The sequence below is a fragment of the Salvelinus namaycush genome, unplaced genomic scaffold, assembly GCF_016432855.1.
Source record: "Salvelinus namaycush isolate Seneca unplaced genomic scaffold, SaNama_1.0 Scaffold3488, whole genome shotgun sequence".
Lineage (NCBI taxonomy): Eukaryota > Metazoa > Chordata > Actinopteri > Salmoniformes > Salmonidae > Salvelinus > Salvelinus namaycush.
In genome coordinates, this window is record NW_024060439.1 from 5,559 (window position 1) to 20,000 (window position 14,442).

General features: G+C 45.0%; 1 protein-coding gene across 1 annotated transcript in view; it reads right to left on the bottom strand.

Annotated features, from left to right (window-relative positions):
* Positions 1-405: 405 nt before the first annotated feature.
* Positions 406-14,442, bottom strand: part of LOC120040395 (fibrillin-1-like) — a gene marked incomplete at its 3' end in the record, with an annotated part of 17,488 nt that continues 3,451 nt past the window's right edge. Inside the window, exons 6-16 of the mRNA XM_038985564.1 lie at positions 14,386-14,442; positions 14,079-14,216; positions 11,790-11,840; positions 10,548-10,673; positions 10,197-10,424; positions 7,028-7,153; positions 6,732-6,860; positions 4,940-5,065; positions 1,761-1,886; positions 1,352-1,474; positions 406-531 (exon numbers count right to left, since the gene is read on the bottom strand). The exon at positions 14,386-14,442 is cut by the window's right edge and continues 63 nt beyond it. Coding sequence (XP_038841492.1) covers positions 406-531; positions 1,352-1,474; positions 1,761-1,886; positions 4,940-5,065; positions 6,732-6,860; positions 7,028-7,153; positions 10,197-10,424; positions 10,548-10,673; positions 11,790-11,840; positions 14,079-14,216; positions 14,386-14,442 — 1,356 coding nt within the window. The remainder of the gene's footprint in view (positions 532-1,351; positions 1,475-1,760; positions 1,887-4,939; positions 5,066-6,731; positions 6,861-7,027; positions 7,154-10,196; positions 10,425-10,547; positions 10,674-11,789; positions 11,841-14,078; positions 14,217-14,385) is intronic.

Genomic DNA, 14,442 nt, shown 5'->3' on the forward strand with positions numbered 1-14,442 from the left:
GATACTGAATACATGTCTCACCGTTCAAAACGAACAACAATACTGAATACATGTCTCACCGTTCAAAACTAACAACAATATTGAATACATGTCACACCGTTCAAAACTAACAACAATACTGAATACATGTCTCAGCGTGTGATACTATGTACATGTATGTGAGAGTTTACCCACACAACTCTACTGGGGGCTGTTAGCTAGTTTTCGTTCTTGAAGCAGTGGCGTAGTCCCACTCCTTCCCTGCTGTTTTGTATTGATTAGACAGCAACGTGAATGACTGAGGGGAGGAGGAGAGAGGACAGGCTGTTCTAGAATAGCAGAGGGTCAGATTGGAACCCCACGCTCACAATGCTACATGTATTCTGGAGGCAGTGGCTTAGAGTGCTAGACAGGTAGGTTAGTTACCCAGACAGGTCTTCATATCTTCAGAAGACATGAATCCATCGAAGCAGAGACACTGGTACTCTCCTGGGATGTTGGTACACTGGCCTCCGTCACAGATGTCTGGACTCTCCTCACACTCATCAATGTCTGGAGGGAGACAGATTAACACATTCACTAGAACATTCATCAATACAACAGACACACATATGTCTGTAAGGACAGAAAAGGACAGACACACATATGTCTGTAAGGACAGAAAAGGACAGACACACATATGTCAGTAAGGACAGAAAAGGACAGACACACATATGTCTGTAAGGACAGAAAAGGACAGAACTGTAGACAGACAGTCTGCTGAACATAGACCAGTTCACATTCATACCAGCTGAGGAAAGACATCTTGCATAGCTGCTCACCTGGCAACCAACAGTAAACAGGAGAAAACATGAAGAAATGGTAAGATTAGTCAACAATGTGCTTCTGTGTTTCTATTTATTGTACCATTTTGTATGATTTGGGCTGTTGTATCTCTCCCTGGTAACAGAGCCAATGGGAGTCATGTGTTGAGAGGGATGAGACCGATATCAAAGGAAAGTATGCCCAGTCCTCTCACAAGGCTCTGTCTGGAGATAGGACGTCTATGTCTCTCTGTCTAGGAACACAGTGTATTTAAGTGTTATAGGGCTCTCCCTGGCTCCTGGTGAACAAATAGACAAACAGACTCAGGTTGGGTTGACGTAGGGGTGGAGGACAGAGAGACATAGAGTGACTGAGAGAGAGCCTGAGACACGAGAGAGAGAGTGAGTGAGTGAGTGAGTGAGTGAGTGAGTGAGTGAGTGAGTGAGTGAGTGAGTGAGTGAGTGAGTGAGTGAGTGAGTGAGTGAGTGAGTGAGTGAGTGAGTGAGTGAGTGAGTGAGTGAGTGAGTGAGTGAGTGACAGAGAGAGATCATCTAACAGTCCTACTGACCAGTGCAGGTCCTGAGGTCTGGCATCAGGGCGTATCCAGAGCGACAGCTGCACTCATAGCTCCCCTCTGAGTTGGTACAGAATGTCTCACAACCTCCATTCTGGATCGTACACTCATCAATGTCTGCATGGAGGAGGGAATGAACACATATGTTATTACACACACATCATAAGAATGAAACATAACTTGAGACATGCTCATAACTCTTCCTATCCGACACATCAAGCATTTCTGTCATTTAAGAATCAAGGATTTGGTCGCAATGGCTACAGACACTGGTTCATATGAAAACAAAAACAAATAGTACTATATCAACACCCCTTTCCTGTTTTAAGGACGCAGACAAATCCCTATACTAGTTGAATAATAGAGAACTAACAGTGTAGTTGTTGGAACAGAGTTATCTTACCGACACAGGCCAGTCTGTCCTCTGTGGATTTATATCCAGTATCACAGGAACACTGGTAACGTCCAATCATATTCACACACTGACCGTTCCGACACAGCTTTTCACTCAGTTCACACTCATTAATATCTGTGGAACACACACACACACACACACACACACACACACACACACACACACACACACACACACACACACACACACACACACACACACACACACACACACACACACACACACACACATCATTAAACAGGCCATTAAAAACAACCCCACCACTAAACACAGTTGTTCCATCTTGTCTCTACAAGTGGAGATGATTGTGAAGCTGTTGGACAATAGATCATCCTCCTCCTTTACCCCTAGAGACTTCCCTTTCTAAATCAATAGATCATCCTCCTCCTTTACCCCTAGAGACTTCCCTTTCTAAATCAATAGATCATCCTCCTCCTTTACCCCTAGAGACTTCCCTTTCTAAATCAATAGATCATCCTCCTCCTTTACCCCTAGAGACTTCCCTTTCTAAATCAATAGATCCTCCTCCTCCTTTACCCCTAGAGACTTCCCTTTCTAAATCAATAGATCCTCCTCCTCCTTTACCCCTAGAGACTTCCCTTTCTAAATCAATAGATCCTCCTCCTCCTTTACCCCTAGAGACTTCCCTTTCTAAATCAATAGATCCTCCTCCTCCTTTACCCCTAGAGACGTCCCTTTCTAAATCAATAGATCATCCTCCTCCTTTACCCCTAGAGACTTCCCTTTCTAAATCAATAGATCCTCCTCCTCCTTTACCCCTAGAGACTTCCCTTTCTAAATCAATAGATCCTCCTCCTCCTTTACCCCTAGAGACTTCCCTTTCTAAATCAGCTACAAAACACAACCAGAGGCAAGATGGGTAAGGATGAGTCATCAACTCGCACACACACTCACATGCACGAACACAGGCATGCACGCACACACAAGCTCCAGTCATAGCAAAGCATCAGTCCATTCCAGTGCAGCCATTGGAGTAGCTAGTCTCCATAGCATGTCTGTATAATGTGAAGTGGTCCAGATGGTCATAGAACCAGCCCCACTCTACATACCTAGCTATCAGCCATCTATCACCCCAATACATACCATACATTCATATACACATCCAGCCATTTAGCCCACACACACTGAGACACACACACACTATGGTTTCATATTTTCCAGAGAATCTACACATTTGTCTTCCTGAGAAAATGTCAAGAAATGACCGGGCATCCCGGTATTCCAGTTCAAACCGGATGTGCTATTTAAAATAATATAACACCAGGGACATTCTGATAGGATTATACCAATGTCAATGGAAAAATCTGCACATGAATCTAACATTTTCTTTTTGTATTTGTTGCAATGAATCAACTCAAAGTTCTCTCAAAGTCACCACACTATTTCATTGATGTGTCCTAGTTTTAAGGTAGCCTACACTCTTAATAAAAGGGTTTCAGGCTTATTCAGCTGTCCCTGGTTGAAGGGGTTTACCCGAAACCAAAAGGGTTCTACCCGAAACCAAAAGGGTTCTACCTGAAACCAAAAAAGGGTTTCAGGGTTCTTCGGCTGTCCTTGGTTGCAAGGGTTTTACATGGAACCCAAAAGGGTTCTACCTGAAACCAAAAGGGTTCTACCTGGAACCAAATTGGGTTCTTTAAAGGGTTCTCCTATGGGGACAGCCAAATAACACTTAGGTTCTAAACAGCACCTTTCTTTTAAGAGTGTAGGCCTATGAATCACTGTTGGCCGACTGGTCAAATATTATGAGGTCTAGCGAAAATGACATTAGTTACAGCCTACCTTTGACTGAAAGATCAGGCAGCTTGTTGGCCCTGTTCTCTCTCCTTGCACCTGGCTATCGGGGGATTTGGGAAGGTTGTGGCTGTTTTTACTTCCTGTTAACCGCTTATTGTGGTGACTGTCACAGGGAACATCAGATTCTAAACAAACAGGCCTAGGCTAGCAGAGATTCAGCACCATGGATAGCGCAGTTGATCAATTGCCCGTGAATCTGACCAGTAGCCCACCGTGTGCCCGCTTTTGTTCACATAACATCATGAAACAATGTTGCAAATGTCTATTTCCTCAGGCTCTTTTGGGGACACAGTATGTCAGCCGTTCTGTGATTAGCAACAGTTTATATATTGAGCCTCTGGCAGTGCCACACGTTAGTTTGGAGATTTGAATGTGAGATGGAGAATGAGGATGGACATTGTCTACCATAACTGCGTCGAGAGCCTGCACATATAGTAAGCAATTACATGTATAGAAGCCATTCAAGTTGCCTAAGGGATGTTTTCTATAGGCGACTTTATGTTGAGTAAATATGGTATGCTGCTAGTGTTGTGAACACTGGTCTAATGTAGCCTATGAATGAAGCCAGAGAATTGATATGTCTCATGTGCATTTTTAGTATTTTTGCATCTTGGCTGACTTAGCCGTCTCTTTCTCTGCATATCCTCTCACCAGTAGTGCCATGTTGAGGGATTCTTGGGGAGGTTGTGGCCTTCCTGATCTACTGCTGACCTGTATAGCCTGCAGGCCTATTTCCTGTTTACAATGACATGGTAGGGGAACACACCGCACGCAGGGCTTTGAATTTATGGCGACTTTGTGTAAGCACAAGCGCACACACACACACACACACACACACACACACACACACACACACACACACACACACACACACACACACACACACACACACACACACACACACACACACACACACACACACACATGCACACATACCAAGACCCACACCAGCATACATGCAGGGAAACACACATGCAGCCCCCATCTACCCCACAGATACTTATTAGAGGAGAAATCTGCTGCTTCCTTAAAGTAGACAAGCCCCTGGCCCACTCACATTACTGCACACTTCCTTCCTTCCTCTCTTCCTCTCTTCCTTCCTTCCTTCCCTCCTTCCTCTCTTCCTTCCTTCCTTCGTTCACCATTTCCATCCATTTTTAATTAAACTGATCAGGTTGGGTTGATGAAACTAATACTGTAGGTCGGACTGCTTGATTTAACCTATCCATCCACATATAGGTCAGTGAGGAACTCAAGGAAGGAAAGAAGAAAGGAAGGATGAAGCCTAGAAGTAATGGAACATAGGCCTATGTGACCCCTGGTCTCACACTGATGACCTCGTCACTCACCGAGACAGGCGGATCCGTCGGGGGCAATCTCGTGTCCGTCGGGACACACACACTGGAAGCTGCCCTCGTTGTTCACACACTCACCACCGCGACACAGCAGAGGGTTCCGCTCACACTCATCAATGTCTGGGAGGAGAGAACACAGAGTGTGAGAGAGACAAACACACTCTCTCTCACACACACACACACACACACACACACACACACACACACACACACACACACACACACACACACACACACACACACACACACACACACACACACAGAAAGAAAGAAAGAAAGAAAGAAAGAAAGAAAGAAAAAGAAAGAAAGAAAGAAAGAAAGAAAGAAAGAAAGAAAGAAAGAAAGAAAGAAAGAAAGAAAGAAAGAAAGAAAGAAAGAAAGAAAGAAAGAAAGAAAGAAAGAAAGAAAGAAAAGGGAGAGAGCGAGAGTCACATACGTCAGACTATTTATGCATATTTTCTCATCTGTAGTCATTACTACTTTGTGGGAAAAATAAATATAATTTCACTCAGTCAGGAATGTGTTCAAAGCCAAGCCATGGCTATTACATTCATAAATAAAGAAATAAACCATTGAACATTAAACATTTTCACAGATGTCAGGACATTATGACCAGTAATTGCATATAAAAGCGTCTGGATGCTGGAGTGTGTGTGTGTAAATCAAGCAGTAAAATACAATTATCCAGAGAAAAATGGCACTGTGGGTTGAGAGTATAGGGAGTGATCTGAGCGTGCTTTAAATGTATAGCTGGTATTCCCATAAAGGCTGTAACATGCACACAGCACAGGCCTGGGGAGCGAATCATCCTCTCTTCCTTACACACACACACACACACGCACACACACACACACGGTGCTTGAGTACTGGGTCTGTAACAGGATGTCAGCATGGCAGGACTCCCCTGCCCTGATCCACTTCATAGAGCGTTTTAAAGGCCTGTGGCAGAGTTACTATGGAGAAGGAGTTACTATGGAGATGGGATTACTATGGAGATGGAGTTACTATGGAGATGGCGTTTCCTTATGTGTTATTATGTTATTATAGACTAAAAATGTTTTCCTCTGTCATGTACTCCACAATACAGTACTGATAGAGGTAGAATCTAGTACTGGGATGGGACAGCTGTCCAGATGTGTCCAGATGTGTTCAGGTGTGTTAAGGTGTGTGCAGGTGTGTTAAGTTGTGTCCAGGTGTGTTCAGGTCTGTCCAGGTGTGTTCAGGTGTGTTCGGTTGTGTCCAGGTGTGTTCAGGACTGTCCAGGTGTGTCCAGTTGTGTCCAGCTGTGTTAAGGTGTGTTCAGTTGTGTCCAGTTGTTTCCAGGTGTGTAAAGGTGTGTCCAGGTGTGTGCAGGTGTGTTAAGGTGTGTGCAGGTGGGTTAAGGTGTATCCAGGTGTGTGCAAGTGTGTGCAGGTGTGTCCAGGTGTGTGCATGTGTGGTAAGGTGTATCCAGGTGTGTGCAAGTGTGTGCAGGATTGTCCAGGTGTGTGCAGGTGTGTTAAGGTGTATCCAAGTGTGTTAAGTTGTGTCCAGGTCTGTCCAGGTGTGTTCAGGTGTGTTCGGTTGTGTCCAGGTGTGTTAAGGTGTGTTCAGTTGTGTCCAGTTGTTTCCAGGTGTGTAAAGGTGTGTCCAGGTGTGTGCAGGTGTGTTAAGGTGTGTGCAGGTGGGTTAAGGTGTATCCAGGTGTGTGCAAGTGTGTGCAGGTATGTGCAGGTGTGTGCAGGTGTGTCCAGGTATGTCCAGGTGTGTTCAGGTGTGTTCAGGTGTGTTTAGGTCCTCTACTCACCCATGCAGTTCTTCATCATCATGAAGCCGCTCTCGTAACCTTCAAAACATTCGCACTCGAAGTCCCCACCTGTGTTCACACACGTGCCCTGACCACACAGGTCTGGAGAGATACGGCATTCGTCGATGTCTGGAAGGAGAAACACATCACAGTTAGTTTCCAAAAACACATTAAGAGACATTGCATTGTGAGTAATGTAGTATTTTTGACGCGCTGTTGTGACATATACTATCTTGTGTGTCTGAAAGCTTTAGACGGAGCTCTAGATGTATACTCTGTATGAGCTGTAGACTGACCTGTACAGTTCCTCTCATCAGAGTCCAGAGCGAAGCCGTTGTCACAGCGACAACGGAAACTACCGATGGTGTTCCTACACTTCCCATTGGAGCACAAGCTGTGGATCATCTTACACTCGTTTATATCTAAGAAAGAGGGAGGTAAGGAGGGATGGAGGGATAGAGAGAGAGATAGAGAGAAAAACAGAGAGAGAGAGACTTATTATCTATTTCACTTGCTTTGGCAATGTAAACATATGTTTCCCATGCCAATAAAGCCATTTGAATCGAATTGAGAGAGAGAGAGGTTACAGCAGTTTTTTGAGTTTGTTCACCTGTTATTTTGTTGTAATTTCCCCTAGATTTTGCTCGCCTGAAGTAGAGCATATTGTGATAAATTGCAGGCCACACTACTTGCCTAGAGAGTTTTCAACTATACTTTTCGTGGCTGTTTATTTACCACCACAGACAGATGCTGGCACTAAGACCGCACTCAGTCAGCTGTATAAGGAAATAAGCAAACAGGAAACAACTCACCCAGAGGCGGCGCTCCTAGTGGCCGGAGACTTTAATGCAGAGAAACTGAAATCAGTTCTACCAAATTTCCATCAACATGTTAAATGTGCAATCAGAGGGAAAGAAATTATAGATCACCTGTACTCCACACACAAGTACAAGCTCTCCCTCGCCCTCCATTTGGTAAATCCGACCAGAACTCTATCCTCCTGATTCCTGCTTACAAGCAAAAATTGAAGCAGGAAGCACCAGTGACTCGGTCTATAAAAAAGTGGTCAGATGAAGCAGATGCTAAACTACAGGACTGTTTTGCTATCATAGACTGGAACATGTTCCGTGATTCTTCCGATGGCATTGAGGAGTACACCACATCAGTCACTGGCTTTATCAATAAGTGCATCGAAGACATCGTCTCCACAGTGACTGTACGTACATACCCCAACCAGAAGCCATGGATTACAGGCAACATTCGCACTGAGCTAAAGGGTAGAGCTGCCGCTTTCAAGGTATGGGACTCTAACCCGGAAGCTTACAAGAAATCCTGCTATGCCCTGCGACGAACCATCAAACTAGCAAAGCGTCAATACAGGGCTAAGATTGAATCATACTACACCGGCTCCGACGCTCGTCTTATGTGGCAGGGCTTGCAAACTACTACATACTACAAAGGGAAGCACAGCCGCAAGCTGCCCAGTGACACAAGCCTACCAGACGAGCTAAATCACTTCTATGCTCGCTTCGAGGCAAGCAACACTGAGGCATGCATGAGAGCATCAGATGTTCCGGATGACTGTGTGATCATACTCTCCGTAGCCGATGTGAGTAAGACCTTTAAACAAGTAAACATTCACAAGGCTGCGGGGCCAGACGGATTACCAGGACGTGTGCTCTGGGCATGTGCTGACCAACTGGCAGGTGTCTTCACTGACATTTTCAACATGTCCCTGACTGAGTCTGTAATACCAACATGTTTCAAGCAGACCACCATAGTCACTGTGCCCAAAAACACAAAGGCAACCTGCCTAAATGACTACAGACCCATAGCACTCACGTCCGTAGCCATGAAGTGCTTTGAAAGGTTGGTAATGGCTCACATCAACACCATTATCCCAGAAACCCTAGACCCACTCCAATTTGCATACCGCCCAAACAGATCCACAGATGATGCAATCTTTATTGCACTCCACACTGCCCTTTCCCACCTGGACAAAAGGAACACCTATGTGAGAAGGCTATTAATTGACTACAGCTTAGCGTTCAACACCATAGTACCCTCAAAGCTCATCATTAAGCTAAGGATCCTGGGACTAAACACCTCCCTCTGCAACTGGATCCTGGACTTCCTGACGGGCCGCCCCCAGGTGGTGAGGGTAGGTAGCAACACATCTGCCACGCTGATCCCCAGGGGTGCGTGCTCAGTCCCCTCCTGTACTCCCTGTTCACCCACAACTGCATGGCAAGGCACGACTCCAACACCATCATTAAGTTTGCAGACGACACAACAGTGGTAGGCCTGATCACCAACAATGACGAGACAGCCTATAGGGAGGAGGTCAGAGACCTGGCCGGGTGGTGCCAGAATAACAACCTATCCCTCAACGTAACCAAGACTAAGAGATTATTGTGGACTACAGGACAAGGAGGACCGAGAATGCCCCCATTCTCATTGACGGGGCTGTAGTGGAGCATGTTGAGAGCTTCAAGTTCCTCGGTGTCCACATCAACAACAAACTAGAATGGTCCAAACACACCAAGGCGGTCGTGAAGAGGGCACAACAAAGCCTATTCCCCCTCAGGAAACTAAAAAGATTTGGCATGGGTCCTGAGATCCTCAAAAGGTTCTACAGCTGCAACATCGAGAGCATCCTGACTGGTTGCATCACTGCCTGGTACGGCAATTGCTCGGCCTTTGACCGCAAGGGTAGTGCGTACGGCCCAGTACATCACTAAGCTGCCTGCCATCCAGGACCTCTACACCAGGCGGTGTCAGAGGAAGGCCCTAAAAATTGTCAAAGACCCCAGCTACCCCAGTCATAGACTGTTCTCTCTACTACCTGTTCTCTCTACTACATGGCAAGCGGTACCGGAGTGCCAAGTCTAGGACAAAAAGGCTTCTCAACAGTTTTTACCCTCAAGCCATAAGACTCCTGAACAGGTAATCAAATGGCTACCCGGACTATTTGCATTGTGTTCCCCCCCCAACCCCTCTTTTTACGTTGCTGCTACTCTCTGTTTATCATATATGCATAGTCACTTTAACTATACATTCATGTACATACTACCTCAATCAGCCTGACTAACCGGTGTCTGTATGTAGCCTCGCTACTTTTATAGCCTCGCTACTGTATATAGCCTGTCTTTTTACTGTTGTTTTATTTCTTTACTTACCTATTGTTCACCTAATACCTTTTTTGCATTATTGGTTAGAGCCTGTAAGTAAGCATTTCACTGTAAGGTCTACACCTGTTGTATTCGGCGCATGTGACAAATAAACTTTGATTTTCATTGATAGGAGTAAGTGATATGGCAACGGAATTGGGTCATGTGTACCTTTGAGGATGGGCCTCAAGGTTTTAAAATGAAACGTGGCCGGATCTACCATTGAGAAAGGACCTAAAGGAGTATAGGAGGTAGGGGAAGGGACTAGGTTTGAAATGGAACGTATGAGGAATACCTTTGAGGAAGGGCCGTCCATTAATGAAGTCTCCTCTGTTAGCGAAGCCGGGTCCCCTGGGACAGAGCTGGCTGTACTCCTGAGAGCCTTTCTCCGGACACTCATCACATTCCGGGCCCCAGGCCACACCCACTGAGCAGCAGCACGCGTCCACACGGTGACGACCCGGGATAGGGGCTCCGCAACGCTCATCCTCGTGGCTCAGATAACACTGCTCTGTACGCAGGTCTGGAGGGGGGAAACATACGATAACAAAACACCATAATGCAAAATACAATTCTTGTGGAGTACACAACAGTGTAATGGACTACAGTACCCATTAGCGTAGTGCTTGTGGACTACAGTACCCACCTATACATGTCCGTCCGGTGGCGTCGACAGTCATCCCAGGGGGACACTGGCAGATGAAGGAACCCACGGTGTTCACACACTTCCCATTGATACACACCCCCGGAAACACCTCACACTCATTAACATCTACAGGTGGAGAGAGAACACACAGAACCTAGACTCCATTAACAACAACACAACACTAGAAACACAACAGACACACATACTAGAGCCTGTCATCAACAACAGAATAAAACAACGCTAAGTGAACTAACAGAACTATTTATTGTCCATGAGAACTATGATAAAATCATTGTGTTGGGTGATTTTAATATTCATGTTGACAAAGAGACTGATTCCAAGGCCATTGCATTCATGAATATTTTGAGCTCTATATACTTTCTCCAACAAGGCAATTAGAAACACCAGGTAAAAAATCTAGGTGTTATTTTAGATTCTGAACTCATTTTCGAATCACACACTGGGAATGTGACCAAAATAGCTTTTTACCACCTGAGGAACATTGCCAAGGTGCTGACGTTTCTCTCTCAGGCTGATACAGAGACTCATCCATGCTTTTCTTACAAGCAGGCTTGACTACTGTAATGCTCTCCTGTCTGGTCTACCAAAGAAAGCCATTGGTCAACTGCAAAACATACAGAATGCTGCAGCACGGGTACTGACCAAGACCAGACGGAGAGCACGCACTACACCAGTTTTAAGGTCTCTGCACTGGCTGCCTGTGAGTAATAGAATACATTTTAAGATTCTTCTATTTGTTTATAAATCAATCCACGATTGTGCACCCCAATACATGTCAGACATGCTTTTAAGTTATGTACCCAGTAGGTCCCTCAGGTCCTTTGGCACTGGCCTTTCAACTATCCCAAAGCCTAGGACCAAGAGGCATGGAGAGGCAGCCTTTAGTTATTATGCCCCCAGCCCCCAGTGCTTTTTAGTTGTTAAGTTTTTATTGTTATTCTTTAGTTTTTTATCCTCTTATGTTTGTTGTGTAGTAAATATTTCAGTTTTTATTTTCATCGTTTTTTATTTGTTTTGTCTTGTGAAGAACATTGTGTTGCATTCCATGTCTGAAATGTGCTGTGTAAATAAAGCTTCATTTGATACATGCCAACGAAAACAATCAATGCAACAAACTGCATTATAACCAGTTTTTGAAATCAAACACTGGAGTTGAGGGAATATGTGTATTTGCTAAGTGAATGATGAGTCTTGTCGGAGTCCTTCTCCGGGTGTCATTACCTTCACAGATGGTCCCTCTGACTCTAGCATAACCCTTAGTGCAAAACTGATCTGAAAGAGAAGGAGGAAGAGAGAACAAGACATATTAAAATACCTCCACATTCTGTGAGACCCTGCCCTATAGGCTTTGATGTGTAATAGGTCTGGTCATGACCTGACCGGGAAAAACTCCTGGCCCCAGTTATAGGATCATTCACACTTGGTACAGAGGCCTAGCTACAGTACAGGTTGTAATTCTCACCTAGCTACAGTACAGGTTCTAATTCTCACCTAGCTACAGTACAGGTTCTAATTCTCACCTAGCTACAGTACAGGTTCTAATTCTCACCTAGTTACAGTACATGTTCTAATTCTCATTTAGCTACAGTACAGGTTCTAACCCTCACCTATCTACAGTACAGGTTCTAATTCTCACCTAGCTACAGTACAGGTTGTAATTCTCACCTAGCTACAGTACAGGTTGTAATTCTCACCTAGCTACAGTACAGGTTATAATTCTCACCTAGCTACAGTACAGGTTGTAATTCTCACCTAGCTACAATACAGGTTGTAATTCTCACCTAGCTACAGTACAGGTTGTAATTCTCACCTAGCTACAATACAGGTTGTAATTCTCACCTAGCTACAGTACAGGTTATAATTCTCACCTAGCTACAGTACAGGTTGTAATTCTCACCTAGCTACAGTACAGGTTGTAATTCTCACCTAGCTACAGTACAGGTTGTAATTCTCACCTAGCTACAATACAGGTTGTAATTCTCACCTAGCTACAGTACAGGTTATAATTCTCACCTAGCTACAGTACAGGCTCTAACCCTCACCTAGCTACAGTACAGGTTGTAATTCTCACTTAGCTACAGTACAGGTTGTAATTCTCACCTAGCTACAGTACAGGTTGTAATTCTCACCTAGCTACAGTACAGGTTCTAATTCTCACCTAGCTACAGTACAGGTTCTAATTCTCACCTAGCTACAGTACAGGTTGTAATTCTCACCTAGCTACAGTACAGGTTGTAATTCTCACCTAGCTACAGTACAGGCTCTAACCCTCACCTAGCTACAGTACAGGTTGTAATTCTCACTTAGCTACAGTACAGGTTGTAATTCTCACTTAGCTACAGTACAGGTTGTAATTCTCACCAAGCTACAGTACAGGTTCTAACCCTCACCTAGCTACAGTACAGGTTGTAATTCTCACCTAGCTACAGTACAGGTTGTAATGCTCACCTAGCTACAGTACAGGTTGTAATTCTCACCTAGCTACAGTACAGGTTCTAATTCTCACCTAGCTACAGTACAGGTTCTAATTCTCACCTAGCTACAGTACAGGTTGTTATTCTCACCTAGCTACAGTACAGGTTGTAATTCTCACCTAGCTACAGTACAGGCTCTAACCCTCACCTAGCTACAGTACAGGTTGTAATTCTCACCTAGCTACAGTACAGGTTCTAATTCTCACCTAGCTACAGTACAGGTTGTAATTCTCACCTAGCTACAGTACAGGTTCTAATTCTCACCTAGCTACAGTACAGGCTCTAACCCTCACCTAGTTACAGTACAGGCTCTAACCCTCACCTAGCTACAGTACAGGCTCTAACCCTCACCTAGCTACAGTACAGGTTCTAACCCTCACCTAGCTACAGTACAGGTTCTAATTCTCACCTAGCTACAGTACAGGTTCTAATTCTCACCTAGCTACAGTACAGGTTGTAATTCTCACCTAGCTACAGTACAGGCTCTAACCCTCACCTAACTACAGTACAGGCTCTAACCCTCACCTAGCTACAGTACAGGTTATAATTCTCACCTAGCTACAGTACAGGTTGTAATTCTCACCTAGCTACAGTACAGGCTCTAACCCTCACCTAGCTACAGTACAGGTTCTAACCCTCACCTAGCTACAGTACAGGCTCTAACCCTCACCTAGCTACAGTACAGGCTCTAACCCTCACCTAGCTACAGTACAGGTTCTAACCCTCACCTAGCTACAGTACAGGCTCTAACCCTCACCTAGCTACAGTACAGGCTCTAACCCTCACCTAGCTACAGTACAGGCTCTAACCCTCACCTAGCTACAGTACAGGTTCTAACCCTCACCTAGCTACAGTACAGGCTCTAACCCTCACCTAGCTACAGTACAGGCTCTAAATATCACCTGGTTCACACAAGGCACAGGGTCTTCCCCAGGCCTCTCCCCAGAGAAGGGCTACAGGTTAAATAGGTTCTATAAGTTCTAGAGATTCTAGATGTTCCATGTGGTTCTATATGGTTCTGTAGGTTCCCACTAACCTGGTTCACACTTGGCACAGGGACTTCCCCAGGCCTCTCCCAGTGTGGAGCAGCAGTGGGATTTCAGAGTGGCTCCGTTGATGTTGATCTCACAGCGTCCGTTAATCACCTTCAGCCAACATGTGCCTTTACTGGTCTCTACAGGGACAGGGAGAGGGAGGGCAGAGGACTGTACTAATACACAGCATAACATTTCATAGCTGCCATTTTAGCCCCTCAGATAGTAGTCCCCTAATCCTCTGGTCAAAAGTAACATCCTCTCACAAACACACACACACAAACAGCAGGGGTTGTTATACTCACGTACCTATACACTGTGTTCCAGAGGCGTCCAGCGTGCTGCCTGCTGAGCAGAGACACACGT